This window comes from Lactuca saligna, chromosome 9, assembly GCF_052625555.1.
Source record: "Lactuca saligna cultivar CGN05327 chromosome 9, ASM5262555v1, whole genome shotgun sequence".
Taxonomy (NCBI): domain Eukaryota; kingdom Viridiplantae; phylum Streptophyta; class Magnoliopsida; order Asterales; family Asteraceae; genus Lactuca; species Lactuca saligna.
In genome coordinates, this window is record NC_136425.1 from 69,379,516 (window position 1) to 69,396,310 (window position 16,795).

Genomic DNA, 16,795 nt, shown 5'->3' on the forward strand with positions numbered 1-16,795 from the left:
ACGCTCTAAGATATTGCTTTATAAATGTTATTTTATTATAATATTAATGAAGAATAATAAAACTCTTCAACCTGAAATAGAATAATAACATCATTCTAATATATTAATACACATCCGAACTTAAGTACAAATTCATAAATATTCTTACAGATTGATAAATTTGAATAGAATTGTATATATTCTAACAGAATGTCATCGAAATGAATAAAATTCTTAAGGATAGCATTTTTTCAAATATACAATTATTGAACAAATACACTTAATCTTCTCCAATGGGTTCAAATAATGGACTTGTTTAGACATAATATCCTTCAACTGAATTTGTTATTGAACTAAATTTCAAGTCTTTTTCTTGTATAATCAATCCTTCATTCATTCTTCAAGTCATTTTGAAATAATAATTTATTACTATATGAAAAAGAAAAAAATAAAGCTCTTTGTACAAATCTACAGATTCGTGAATTGTACCAAAACTCATACTCAAGAAGTGTAGAAAATGCACAAATCACAATGAAATATCAAGATTTCATTCCGACATAATTGGAATTCGATATTCAATTCCAAATAGTTTATACAACAAAAAACCTAGTGCTCATCAAGTAAGTGAGTATAGAAAAATCAAAACAGATATCACCAAAGTAAGGTCATACAAGCAAAAAAGAAACAATCAATAAATATCAAAAGGCATAGAGAAACTCGTGGGGCAATCTTTTGTCATTAAAATTACCAGAATTTGCTTAATACACATTATCAACATTAATAAATCCACTGTCAAAATGGATTACATCTGCATCTTTACATTTGTTAACTTATCATTTTGATGTTTACTGTGCGGATAATAGGTAGAGTGAATTACATTTGCTTTGGTACTTTTCCTAAACATGTTGATCTGTAGTGTTTCTCAGTAAAACAAAGTTTCATAACGTATTTATATTAATTTTTTTGTGATATACTCTCAAACATTTGCCAAAAGGTCTTAGAGTCAACAAAAATAAGTGTATGAAACATTTTACTCTACCCAAAATGCAAAATTAAACAATAAAGCATGAGGTTTCTCAAGTTAGCACCATAAACAAGAAATAAATTGATTTCATTACGTTTGACTCAACCCAAAATGTTATTGTTTTCTAAACAACGAAAAACAAAGAAATCCTATTGATTTCTAAACAGTGAAAAACAAAGAAATTGATTTACCTTGTGCGGATGTAAGGGTCGGAAAAGCAGGTGCAGATTGAAAGCACTTGAGCCGGAAACAAATTTCGGAAATCCACATAACGTCAAACAAAACAAAAACAAAACAATTTTAATGTTTGTTTGAAATTACTAGTTTTAAATTGAGACCCACTAAAAACAAATTAACTATTATTGTTAATTTCATTTTACTTTTATTTTTAAATGTCCATTCGTTTTGAGAAAAAATCAAAAATAAATATATACTTTTAATAATTCAACTGAATTTCATGTTAATCAACAATTAAGAATAAAAAGTTTTTACTTATACATCCATTTCATTGTAGAAGGAGAATCAATATTTGAAGATTCGACCAACAACTACCAATTTGATATTTATTTTAAAATAATATGGGAGTAATAATTGCATACTGATAGCATCAATGTTTCACCTATTCTTTTTTATTTTCGATGATCAATTCAAAGGAAGAACGTATAATGAGGGAATGGGAATGAAGTTTTTGGCTGTAATGGTTCGATGTGAAACGAAGGAGACGACATGTGTGGTTTTGTAGGGTTCATAATTAAGCATAGTTAAGATTATTATTATACCTTTATATTAATTATTAAAATTTTAATTGGTTCATTCATCCACACAATAGTTTGTTAGAATAAATGAATCTACTTATATATATATATATATATATATATATATATATATATATATATATATATATATATATATATATATATATATATATATATATCGTAATTCTAATAAATAATTAGAACTCTGCCACGTGTCAATCTATAAGACCTCCAAAATAGAGTTTTCCCGCTCATTTTATTCATCTATATTTACGTAAATGTCATACAATCCAAATTCAATAATTCCGGAAAAATCTGTAAACAAATATGTTAGTCAATCTTCAGATTCGAAAAACACGCATTAATTTTGAAAGTTTGTTTATTTTGATTGCAAATTAAATCCCTAAAAATCTGCAATATTATTCTTTTTCAAACGTAATCTTCTTAATTTTTATTCTTATTTATTCAAACGTAAATAGCATTCATACGGTTATTTTCTTTTTACCATTCTGCTCCAGACGAATTCTGCTCCATAGTAATATTTGCAAACGTATTCTTCTTCATTCTTCTTGATTCTGCAACGCTTCAAAAATTATAATATCAGGTTAGTGTATTAAAATATCAGCATTACTAATATTTCTAACCTCTTAATTGTCTGATTTACCAGTTTCTATCATTTTTCATTTTATTAGTGATGTTCTTCTTCTTCCTTTTGCTAATTCTTCTTAATCATGTTCTTCTTCTATCTTTTCAGTTTAAAAGACGTAAATGTTAATGAAAATGATTACAAAATACGAAATTAGTAATAAAAATGAGAACTTTATTTTCTTTAAAAAAAACTGTTCTTCAAAGCTTTAACTATTACAATATGTTTTTTTTGTTTTGCTGTTTCATTTACTTTGATTTGCTGTTAATTTAAAAGGTTGCTAATTTTCCTTACAATTCTATAATGATTAAATTTATTGCAGAAAATGGAATTCATATGCGAACCCAACTGATTGGCAATATGGTCATTAAATTTATTCTATAAAATCAAAACTTATCTGTTTTCATATGCGAACCCAACTGATTGGCTTTTCAAAATCAAATTCGCAACTCCAAATCGTTCGATTATTCGCCCCAATTCCAAAATCAAATAACAGATCCTTCGTATGATTCATTTAATAACCAAGGCTTCTTTTACTTCAAAATGACCATATTGCCCCTAACTTGATAAGTATTTCATATATCACAATTAACAATTAAGACAAATCAATCAATCAATCAATTTGTATAATAAAAATGTGAAATTCTTAGCTTTCTTCCCCAATTCGCATTCTACTGTAAAATTCACATTCTTCATTCACCCTCTTTCTTCGCATGTTCCAGTCATTTTTTTTTTAGTTCATTCGCATTTGAGTTGTTTGTCTCACCAAATACGAAATGAATATTAACCATAATCACCTTCGCATCTTTAACCCCAATCCATACAACCTCATATGCGAAACCCAATTTTGATTTGTATTACCAAATGCGAACATTTTTGCTTTTACACTTGAACTGCATTTGACTCCAATATGCGAACATCTTTAACCCCAATCCATACAACCTCAAAGCTTTAACTATTACAATATGTTTTTTTTTGTTTTTTTGTTTTGCTGTTTCATTTACTTTGATTTGCTGTTAATTTAAAAGGTTGCTAATTTTCCTTACAATTCTATAATGATTAAATTTATTGCAGAAAATGGAAATAGGAAATAAGGTTTACCTAAATCAAATAACAGATCCTTCGTATGATTCATTTAATAACCAAGGCTTCTTTTACTTCAAAATGACCATATTGCCCCTAACTTGATAAGTATTTCATATATCGCAATTAACAATTAAGACAAATCAATCAATCAATCAATTTGTATAATAAAAATGCGAAATTCTTAGCTTTCTTCCCCAATTCGCATTCTACTGTAAAATTCACATTCTTCATTCACCCTCTTTCTTCGCATGTTCCAGTCATTTTTTTTTAGTTCATTCGCATTTGAGTTATTTGTCTCACCAAATACGAAATGAATATTAACCATAATCACCTTCGCATCTTTAACCCCAATCCATAACCTCATATGCGAAACCCAATTTTGATTTGTATTACCAAATGCGAACATTTTTGCTTTTACACGTGAACTGCATTTGACTCCAATAATGAATATTAACCATAATCACATTCGCATCTTTATGTTGATTATTTTAAACATGGAACATTTATGTCTATTATTTAGAATAACTATTATTTTGTCACGATAAATATGTTATTTTTAATAAATAATCAATAACCAATTGTAAACAAAATTTATATCTTTGATTCTCTAAAATTAATTCATACATTTTTGTAATCGTTGCAACATATTTACTTATCTTCTGTAAATAACCTATATTCAACCAACTATTTCCTAATATTCTATACTCCTTTTTTAGATGAAATTTGAATATTAAACTAATTTTTAGTTGTAATCTTTTAAATTCCAAAAAATCAGGAAGAAAATTATATCTAATAAAGATCCAACAACAATAAAATCATATAATCGTAATCTTTTTCCAATATTCAAGCATATAACTTTAATTCAAAACGTGAAATCCAAAATTTTGAAACACCTCATTCGTCTTCTTAATGTTCAATTGTTTCTGCGATTTTTTTTTCATTAAGCTTACATCAAACTGCTTCATTAAAGTTGTAATCCTCATTCCAGTTCTACCTGCAAGATTTCCATATCCTATGTCAGGTTAGTATTATCAGTTTAGATCACTTTGTTTTCTCTATGAATTTATGGTTGAAATTTACAACAATAATCAATATGCTGGAATAGATGTTTTTCTAATTGTAAAAAAATAATCTTGAATAGATACATAAGATCAATAAGCAATTTATAATCATCACGATTATCGTGTATCACACAATTTTACCTTCATTGATTCCATGGAGATCTAGGGTTTTAACCCCTGATATCATCCGAACCCACGATTGGTTGAAATTGGGGAAACAGTAGATTTAAATCGAATAAACCCTAGGTTGGAAATGAGGATGATGAGTCATGACGCTAACATTTTAATAAACAAATTAATAAAGGTAACTTTTTAAATACATTTACTTTATTATCATTATTTATTTAATTCTAACTAACTTCAATTGTATTATATAAACATATTATGTACATAATTTCACATTTCATTTCCTAACCTATGTCTTCTTATGCAGAAAACAACAGTAACATGTAACACATGCAGGCCAAAGAGAAAAGAAGACAAAGAAAAATATATTTGGAAAATAAAAGATGAAGAAAATAAAAACAATACCAAACGTTCCAAGTATATCATTACAGCATCTCTTCAAAAAAACCATTAACTATAACCGTATTAGTATTTTATATTCCATCTTTTACTGTTATATAGTTGAATACATATATTTACAAGTTTTATAAGTTATTTCTATTTGCAGATCAATCAACCAACATTGTTTGTCAAACTCAAAATGTCAATTCATTTACAACACCTGCAAAGCATAACACAACCATACAATACTGTCCTTCCTTTACAGATGTTAGAACTCCATTTTCTAACATTACAAATGTTATAAATCCGTTATCTAACATTACGAATGGTAATTATTTATGATTTTTAAAATATACTATTATCCATTATGTAAATATTTATTTATTTAGTTAACTATTTTATTTTTATTTTATTCAAATAACATTGGTTTCGATAAATATATCACTTCCAAGTTAGCAAAGAAAAGACAGTACCATGTACTTTCAAATGATATGACATCAAAAAATGCATCTACAGTAACAACTTCTTCATCATCAATCAAGTTAAATCCAGGATGTCATAAATTAAAAACGAAGATAAGACATTTATCCCCTATCCCATTGATTGATTTGACAGAAGATGTAGAAAATATACATCAAGTGAACAATGAAAATCGTATAGTTGGTATCTCAAATGGTAATGAAAAAATAAAATCCATTTTACATTTCAGATACTATGTTCTATATAATTATAAAATTCATTGATATTTTATTCTAACGCTTTTATTTTACAGAATATTTGGATCATGGTGATCAAGATGTTGTATGTCAAACATGTCGTGCAAAGTTATGGAGAAATGAATCCATTAGAGGTAAAGAAAATGGGAACACGGATTATTCATTATGTTGTGGTTACGGCAAAGTTCAACTTCCACACTTAAAGAATGCACCCCCTACTTATGAAAGAATGTTTCGAAATATGGATTCAAAAAGCAAACACTTCATGAAAAACATTCGACGTTACAATTTACTGTTTTCTTTCACGTCGATGGGTGGTAAAATTGACTCTTCAATCAATAGAGGAAACGCTCCTTACATTTTCAGATTGGGTGGTTAAAATTATCATAGTATTGGAAGTCTTTTGCCAGCAAAAGGATCGGAACCAAAATTCTCTCAGTTATACATTTATGACACTGACAACGAAATTACAAATAGACAAAGATGTTTTCGGTATTTTCTCAAACTTCTTATTCATAATCTATTATTATTATTATTATTATTATTATTATTATTATATATATATATATATATATATATATATTATGTATATATTACTAATATTATGTATAAATTTATTTATTTTAGTGGTGAAAAAGATCAATCAACATCAACTGATAGTGATATTGTTAAAGATATTAAGGTGATGTTGGATTCAAATAATGTCTTGGTTAGATCTTATAGAATGGTAAGAGATACTTTTCAAAAAAATCCAGAAGTTGATATGAAATTACGACTTATCGGGAGAAGGGAGCAAGATGGAAGAACATATAACCTACCGACTGCTTCTGAGGTTGCTGCTTTAATAATTGGTGACATTTCGGATTCAATCGAAAAGAGGGATATCGTCGTTCAAACAAAAAATGGTTGTCTACAACGTATCAGTGAATTGCATCCTTCGTACCTTCCTCTCCAATATCCATTGCTATTTCCATATGGGGATGATGGTTATAGTGTTGACATTCTTCATAGAGGTGTGTCATTTACGACCAACAGCAAGCGTGCGAAATGTACAATGAGAGAATATTTCGCTTATAGGATTCAAGACAGAGATCATTCGTTCTCTCTCATACTTAATTCAAGAAGGTTGTTTCAACAATTTCTGGTAGATGCCTATACTATGATGGAAACGGAGAGAATGTACTACATACGTAGGCAACAACATGTTCTTAGATGTGATTCTTATGAAAATTTACGTAACCAAAAAGCTCAAGGAACGACTGATATCTCGAATGTCGGCCAACGTGTCATATTACCTTCATCCTTTACCGGAGGTGCACGCTATATGCTGCAAAACTATTTGGATGCCATGTCACTATGTAAATGGTTTGGATATCCTGATTTCTTCATAACCTTTACGTGTAATCCCAAATGGCCTGAGATTAAAAGGTTTCTTAAGGATACTTCACTTCAACCAGAAGACAGACCTGATATACTATGTAGGTTGTTTAAGATCAAGCTTGATGCATTCATTAAAGACTTAAGGGAGAATCAAATTTTCGGCAAAGTTCAAGCATGTAATTAAAACTATATTTTTAATTTTTTTTATAAAACATTGATCTTATTATTATATTTTAAATATGTTTTGATATCTAATCACATTCTCTTTTATTTTTTGTCAAATTCTTTTACAGATGTTTATACCATTGAATTTCAAAAAAGAGGTTTGCCGCATAGTCATATATGTCTATTCATGCATTCTGACAACAAGCTACCAACTGTTGAACTTATCGATCCAATAATTTCAGCAGAGATACCAGACAGAATTGAAGATCCTGAATTGTATTCACTTGTAAATGAGTTTATGATTCATGGTCCATGTGGAGCTGAAAATATGAATTGTCCATGCATGGTGGATAAAAAGTGCTCTAAAAACTTTCCAAAACAATTCATTAATCATTCGTCTGTTGATCAGAATGGTTTTCCGTTATATAGGCGAAGAAACGATGGTCATTTTGTAGAAAAATCAGGTGTAAGGTTGGATAATAGAAATGTTGTTCCATACAACAAATATCTATTGAAAAGATATCAGGCACATATTAATATTGAATGGTGCAATCAGGGATCTTCTATAAAGTATTTGTTTAAATACATAAATAAGGGTCCTGATAGAGCTACAGTTGCTGTTGTACCAACCAACAATGAATGTGAAAATAATGATGCGGTCGATGAAATAGCTGAATATTACGATTGTAGATATTTATCAGCATGTGAAGCATCATGGCGAATTTTTAGATATGATGTTCATTGCAGATATCCTTCTGTTGTTAGACTACCTTTTCATCTTCCTAATCAACAACAGATTGTATATGGCGAAGATGATGATATTGATGATGTTCTTGACAAACCTTCTGTTGCCGCTTCAAAGTTCACAGCTTGGATGAAGTGTAATGTAATCGACAGTGAAGCACGAAAACTCACATATGTTGAATTCCCTACAAAGTTTGTTTGGATATTAAATGGTCGGTTTTGGAAGCGAAGGAAAGTAGGAAAAGCCATCGGTAGAATTCATTCAGTTTCACCTAAACTAGGTGAAGCATATTTCTTAAGGATTCTTTTAAATAAAGTAAAAGGACCAACATCATTTGATGAAATTCGCACGGTAAATGGAGAAACACATTCTTCTTTTAGAGATGCCTGTTATGCACTCGGGCTATTAGATGATGACAAGGAATACATTGATGCAATTAAAGAAGCAAGTCATTCTGGATCTGGTTTTTATCTACGCTTTTTATTTGCTACATTGTTGATGTGTAATAGTATGTCTAAATCAGAGATCGTTTGGGAAAATACATGGGGATATTTGGCAGATGGAATTCTATATAGCCAACGACGAAGATTTAAGTCAGCAGGTATTACATTTTTTCTTATTTTTTAAAATTAATTTATTTTTATTTTTCAACACCCATTAAATAATTAGTAATGAAATTATTAAATATCAACCACGTATTTTATTAATTATTTAATATTTTCGTGCAGAATTGTCTCTCGGAGTAGATGAACTTAAGAACTTAACTTTGTTCGAAATACAACAAATTTTACTTCGAAACAACTCTACTCTCAAAAACTTCAAAAACATGCCATACCCAGATGTTGAATCCGTTTCTTCTTCAAACAATCGACTTATCACCGAGGAACTAGATTACGACATTCCCGTGATAAAGAATGACTATGATCGTATGTTTCTTGCATTAACAAATGAGCAACGGAACATTTTCCTAAACATCAAGAGTACTATTCAACAAAATAAAGGAGGTGTCTTCTTTGTTTACGGGTATGGTGGAACGGGTAAAACTTTTTTATGGAAAACAATATCTGCAGCAATTAGATCTGAAGGAAATATTGTATTAAATGTTGCTTCAAGTGGTATTGCTTCCTTATTATTGACCAGTGGTAGAACAACACACTCTCGATTTATAATTCCATTTGAGCTTACAGAGGATTATTTTTGTAACATAAATCCAGACGGTGAGTTGGCAAGCTTAATAAGGAAAACCTCTTTGATAATTTGGGATGAAGCACCTATGGTCCATAAGCATGCATTTGAAGCTTTAGATCGAACTTTGAAGGATTTATTAAGGTGCGTAAATTCAACCATCTCAAATATTCCATTTGGAGGGAAAGTTATTGTCTTTGGAGGAGATTTTAGACAAATTCTACCTGTTGTGCCGGGTGGCAGTAGACAGAACATTGTAAATGCTTCTTTGAGTTCTTCATATTTATGGGAACATTGCAAAGTCCATAGATTAACAAAAAACATGAGGCTAACTGTTGGAAGGGATCAATCAGATATAGGAAAAATAAGAGATTTTGCAAATTGGTTGTTGGATATAGGAGAAGGAAAACTTGGTGGTCCGAACGACGGTGAAACGATTATCGATATTCCGGATGATATTCTCATTAATGATTCACATGATCCTATAGGTTCCTTAATTGAGTTTGTATATCCTTCAATTTTAGAGTACTATAGCGATATAAATTATTTCCAAGAAAGAGCGATACTTGCTCCAAAAAATGAAGTTGTCCAGGAAATAAACGACCATTTACTTAAGAAGTTTCCAGGAGATCAAGTTGAATATTTAAGTTCAGACTGCATATGTGAATCCGAATTTCTCCATGATCAATTTGATGCAAATCTATACTCTCCTGATGTATTAAATGGACTCAAAGTATCCGGTTTACGAAATCATAAATTAGTTTTAAAAATTGGTGTTCCAGTAATGTTACTGAGAAATATTGATCAGAAAAACGGCTTATGTAATGGCACAAGACTACAGGTGTTATCATTGGGCAAACGTGTTATTGAGGCACGTATAATAACTGGAACTAATATTGGAAATCGGACTTTTATTCCAAGAATGTCTTTAACTCCATCAGAAAAAAAGATTCCCTTCAAATTCACAAGAAGACAGTTTCCTTTGGCTGTATGTTTTGCAATGACTATTAACAAAAGTCAAGGACAATCGTTGTCAAAGGTTGGTCTGTTTCTGAAAGATCCAGTTTTTTCACATGGACAATTGTATGTTGCCTTATCTAGAGTTCAGAGTAGAGAGGGATTAAAATTATTAATTTTAGATAAAGATGGCAAACTCACAAATAAAACTTCCAATGTTGTTTATAAGGAAGTTTTTCGAAATTTGTAGCCAACTTTTTTGTAACGTCGTTTTATTCAATTTTAGGAAATCACACTTAATCCATCATATTACTGTATTTTTTTATAATTACGTATTGTTGTATTTTATGTTAATTTCATTACACACATTGGTATTGTATCATCTGCATATGTCCAATTAGAATGATGAATAAAAAAAAATAGTTTTCAAAAATCTTCATTCCTAATTAAATACTTCCCATTTAGTTAGTAATTAAATAATTACCAATAAAAAATTATTTAAATATTCAATATTACAATTTATAAGTTATCAGAATTATTGATATAATATTTTATTAAATAATTAATTTTTAAATTCAATTCAAAAACAGCACCCGTGGGTTCCACGGGTTTTAACCTAGTATATATATACACACACACACACACACACACAAAAGTCACGACTTATAAACTTTGTGGCTCGCTACAACTCGTAAAAGTTTGAGGCTTTACATTACCATCAAATTACATCTAACGTTATTTGGAACCTTGGTTGTCACTTTAATATATAAAGTTTTAATGAAATAAGAAAAAGTTTTTATAATAAAAGAATTGGGTTGCATGTGTTATTACCAATTAATTTACTAGAAGTCATAGTGTCTAAAAGTATGAATATAGAATAGTCATGTGTAAATATATTTTAGGAATGGTCCCTATCAACATATATTACACGATTGGCCCCGTAGAATATATATATATATATATATATATATATATATATATATATATATATATATATATATATATATATATATATATATATATATATATAAGAGAGAGAGGAAGGATCATTTGAGAACTCAAAGTTTTTCGAGAACCCGAGAACTAAAGGTGGAATGTTGGATCAAAAAAAGAATGGGCCGAGATGCAAGGTGGCATTTTTGCAAATAAGTAGACAAAAAAAGGAGGGGTATCTTAATTAATTCAGTCAGAGGTATTATAAGAATAAAAGTATTCTTAAATCTAATATCTGATTAAATACATTTTCATCACTCTCTCTTTCCTCCCGATTTTCTTATCTCTCTCTCAAAGCTATGATCCATCCTTCGACGACTCACCTCCATCAAATTACCTACAATCCTTCTTCCAATTCCATGCTTTCGATTCTGAAATTCTTCTACTCACACGAACCTGAAATCCCCCAACGATCGAAAATTCAATGTTGTTGAACTCCTTGATCTCACGTTCTACACAGAAAAAAAACTCCACTGAAGATACGTTGATTTTAAATCATTTATCCTTCATCAATTCATTCCCCGGAGTACACCGTAATTGCCGACTTCATCTCGGCCTCCACTATAGATAAGAGACCTGAACAAAGAAGATGATCCCTTGTCGATCAAAATTTAGGTATCATCTATTTCTATAGTTGACTCCTGACCTTTGTTTGACCTTTATGAATTGTTTTAGCCTAATCATTAAGCTGAGTCTGTTTAGTCAATATGTTTTTAAGAAGAGTTAAATCCTTGTGTTGATTGTAGGTATAAAAATAGACACCTGTGTTATTGAAAAATATGGATATTTGTTTGCACTCAACATGTTCGATGAAATGCCTCAATGAGAAATATCACATGTTAACTTCACTTTGACTTCATGAATGATGAACCAAGTCCAATTTAGTATTTTGAAGAATTTTTTTGGTTATATTTTGAGAAATGTGTGAGACATTTTTATTTGTGGAAGACTACAGCCTATTGAGTATATAATATAATGTCAGAAACTAGTCGTCTTCTACAAATAAATTTTCATAATACAATGTAGATGGATTACTGCAGCCTTTTGAGCATCTGGTGTGCATGTATTTTCTTAATACCCAAGGCCTAACATATGTTATAAAGTTGTTAATGATCAGTTTTTTCTCAACCATTTTTACAGGTAATTGATGAATTTGTAGTTATTTACTCACCTCAATAAGAATTAAGAAGCAAATTGTTTACTGTATATCAGTTTTTTTTTTGAATGAAAACTTCGTTTTCTTGTTTCATTTCTAGCTTTCCTTTATCAGACATGCATCGTTGGTTCTATGGTTTTACCTACAACCAGTTGCTATGCTCTTAACCGTTCTAGCCACATTCATGATTTTGTATCCTCCTCAAGTAACTACAATTTGGAATTAAATTTTGTATTACTTAGTGGCAAAAAGTTTGTTTTCTTTAACTTGTTATACATAGTAGCTTGTTTGGACACCCTATTGAGTATGATGGAGTGGTAATTTCCTTTTGCAATTATTGATCTTGATCTCATTCTAGTTGTTCGAATTTGGGATAGTTATTTTGTATATATTGATCTTGACTTCATTGTATTTAGGGTACTGATTATGCAATTCGGTAAGAAAATATTGAACCAATAGATGAGGTAAGAAAATAAATTAAAATATCAATTTTGTGAAGGTATTTTATTCAACTGTGTTGATCAGTTTGTTTTCTATAGAGGATAGCACGTCATGTTTGTCTCTTGTTACTAGATGTTTCTTTAGTATGCTACCATGCTTCAAGAGCTGCAGTAAGTTTCTTGTTTTATTATTTTTGTTTCTTTAATACAATGTTGTTTATCTAACATAACAATTAAATCGAGATAGTTATATACGAATATTTTATTTTGGTTATAATTGTGTAATTGATACAATTTAACATAACTATTATAACAAAAAAATGTTTTAAAAACTTGTAAAAACCTAATAAAAATATAACAGATATATATATATATATATATATATATATATATATATATATATATATATATATATATATATATATCTTTTTTACAAAAAATAAATATTGTTATTATTATTATTATTATTATTATTATTATTATTATTATTATTATTTTGGTATAAACATGATGTAATCGGATAGAGAATAATTACTGTTTGCACAATTCTTGAAAAAATATCAATTTTGTTAAGGGATTTTATGGTATTTCCCCCATGATTGTTTCAATGATAATTGTATACATGAGTGAGTGATATACTTAAATCACAAGTGAATTATGGTATTTCCCCCATGATTGTTTCAATGATAATGGTATACATGAGTGAGTAACACACTTAAATCACAAGTGAATCGCATGTGAATTACATGTGATTCACATGTAAATTATATGTAATTCACATATGAATCACATGTAATTCGCATGTAAATCACAATTGAATCACATATGAATTACATGTGATTCACGTATAAATCACATGTAATTCACATATGAATTACATGTAATTCACACGTAAATCACAAGTGAATCACATATGAATTACATGCGATTCACATGTAATTCACATATGAATCACATGTAATTCACATGTAAATAACAAGTGAATGGCACATAAATTACTATGATTCACATATTTAAATCATATGTAATTCGCATATAAATCACATGTAAATCACGAGTGAATTATAAGTGATTCGCATATTAATCACGTGCAATTCACATGTAAATCACAAATGAATCACATATCAATTACATGTGATTCAAAAGTTAATAACATATGAATTACATGTGATTCATATGTTAATCACAAATGAATCACATATGGATTACGTCTATATGCACACATCCATTTTATGTGTGTTCTTCGTTAATTATTTTTTAAAATTTTATTGTCAATTTCACATTTGAATCGTAAAATATACAATCACATATGAAATATCACATTATATAATTACATATGAATGCTACATGATATAATCATATGTGAATCTTACATGATATATTCACATGTAAATCATATGCAATTCACATATGAAATCACATGTAAATCTTATATGATATATGCATGTGTATTTTTGTGAGTGTTCTTGCATTAATAATTTTTTTTTTAATTTTCTTGTAGATTTTGAAGAATTAGTAGAAAATATTGATGAAGTGAAAAGTGAAAAATTGAAGAAAATATGAAAATATTGATACGAGGAAATGATAACATTGTGAATCTTCGTAACATTTTTTATTTTTTATATTTTATTTTGTATTGAATAAAATACTTGTACTATTATGTTTATAGATTCATTAATGAAAATAAGATTTTATATGATTACTTACGAATATTATAGTATAAGAAATATGCATATATTCATTTGAAAAAAATATGAATATATATACCTAAAATGTTGATTTTTTTGTTAAAAAAAGTAGAGTTTTTTTATTTTTTTATTTTTTTTTTTAAATATTCTAGTTTTTTTAATATAAATTTACTGATTTTTAAAAATTATTTTTTTTTTAAAAAATTGCAACTTCATTAAAAAAATTATTGTTTTCTATTAAAAATTTAGAGTTTTTTTTTGAAAAAGTTGCAATTTTTTTTTAAAAATAATCATGTGTAAATATATTTTAGGAATGGTCCCTATCAACATATATTACACAATTGGCACCTTATATATATATATATATATATATATATATATATATATATATATATATATATATATATATATATATATATATATATATATATATATAGTTAGGTGTATTTTAGACAACCTAATTTTGGTAGACCGTGAAACGTAATCCTATCCACTCATTTAGTAGATAAAACAAAAACATTTTTAAAATGTAAAATAATTGAAAATTTTTGAAATTTTTTCTAATATTATTTTCGAAATATATATTTTCTAAAAAAAAATACCAAAAAAAATAATAAATAAAAAAATACATTTTTTACATATTCTAGTAGAATATTAGAATATTCTACATACTTGACAAATCTAGTAGAATACTGTAACATTATAAAAATAACATTAAAATATGTATAGTGTAATATTCTATTACAATATTTCACGTATTTTTCAAAAAAACGGTAATTTTTAATTTTTTAGGTAAATAAAGTTCCTAAAATAATAATTAAAAAAAGAGTTTTTGGATTTTTCCTGTGATTTTGCATTTTAAAATTATTTTTATATTTGGTCTTACGGTCTCACAAAATTAGAATGGTCTAAAATGAATCTGAATATATATATATATATATATATATATATATATATATATATATATATATATATATATATATATATCAAGAATGGTACATGAAGAAACTATTATAGAATATTATCTTTGTTTATTTTATTTTATTAAAACTTTTTTTTGTATTAATTTTAAAATACAATGCTATAATGTGACAATGTGTTTTTTGAATACAAACTTAGAGCTGACAAAAGTATAACATGAATGGATGTTGTTTCAAATTTAGGAGGAGGGCCACATCATGTGAATATATGTGGAGATTCATTGAGATAACCATGATACATTTTTATTAGTTAGAAACATGTATATTATATGAATTGGACAATGAAAATATTAAATAATTTATGACGAAAATTAATGAATTATAAACTGATAATTTTAAATAATAAATTATTGAAATTACAAACAAGTAAATACATTAATGATATAACAGTTTGTAGAGAATTGTTATCGAGATTTAAGTAAACAAAGTATGATTTGAGTAATCTAAGAGTTAGAACACGAAGAGTAAATATTAATCAGATCTTATATTGATGAAGACTGATTACAGAATAAACAGAAAGGATATTTGAGTTCACAAAAGTTATCCTCTACTTCTAACCTCAGTCCCTATTTATAGGGAACATGAGTGTAAAAAAAATATACTAAGTCTAAACATTACACTTCGCAAAAATATGACTTAGTAAAATAACCTAAAATGCGAAACAATACAAAACACTATATTCGACTTTTACAATTTTGCTTCTACAATCTCCCCCTTTGTAAATAGTCGAAGCTATTCAATTTATAATCTTTTGAACAGCTGAGTGAATTGTCTTTCGCACTTCTCCATACCAGGAGATCACCTTCTTAAGATCCTTCTTGTCTCCTTCATTGTTCTTCTTGCAATTGTTCATACGAACAATAAAGTGCATATATTGCGAAGAATTATATCTTTCTGTCTCTGAGACTTTAAACAAAAATTTCTTAGGATTCCCTTTTGTATCTCTCCCTGAAAACATCATACCAAAGGGTTTCAGACATATTTCACCAATAACATATTTTGATAATACTGACTGGGATAAAGTATCTTCCCAAGGAACTTTCACTTCTCTTCCCAAAACATTCGCCAATTCATCATCTGTAAGAGCCAAACAATCGAAGTAGTTGTCGATGAATGTCTTAACATGTGCGAAGCCTATCTTGAACACTTCACTCTTAGAGCCTTTTAGCTTATTCTCTTCCATATGCTTCAAAATCAGAGCCACTTGAATCAAATCGTTGCAGTTCATCAGAGGAAAATCTGCTATAGCGAAGTCATATTGCTTGTTGTCTGCTCTGATAACAAAATAACGAAAATTTTGAAGCATGTCTTCAAACAATACATCTTTCTTGA

At 28.2% G+C, this 16,795-nt stretch overlaps 1 protein-coding gene across 1 annotated transcript; it reads left to right on the forward strand.

Moving 5' to 3' along the window:
• Nucleotides 1–5,549: 5,549 nt before the first annotated feature.
• Nucleotides 5,550–14,358, forward strand: LOC145016457 (uncharacterized). Its single transcript, XM_078974768.1, has 6 exons — nucleotides 5,550–5,733; nucleotides 5,831–6,005; nucleotides 6,402–7,330; nucleotides 7,448–8,665; nucleotides 8,793–10,124; nucleotides 14,297–14,358. Exons 1-6 carry the CDS (start codon nucleotides 5,550–5,552, stop codon nucleotides 14,356–14,358), a joined length of 3,900 nt encoding a protein of 1,299 aa, XP_078830894.1.
• Nucleotides 14,359–16,795: the final 2,437 nt, after the last annotated feature.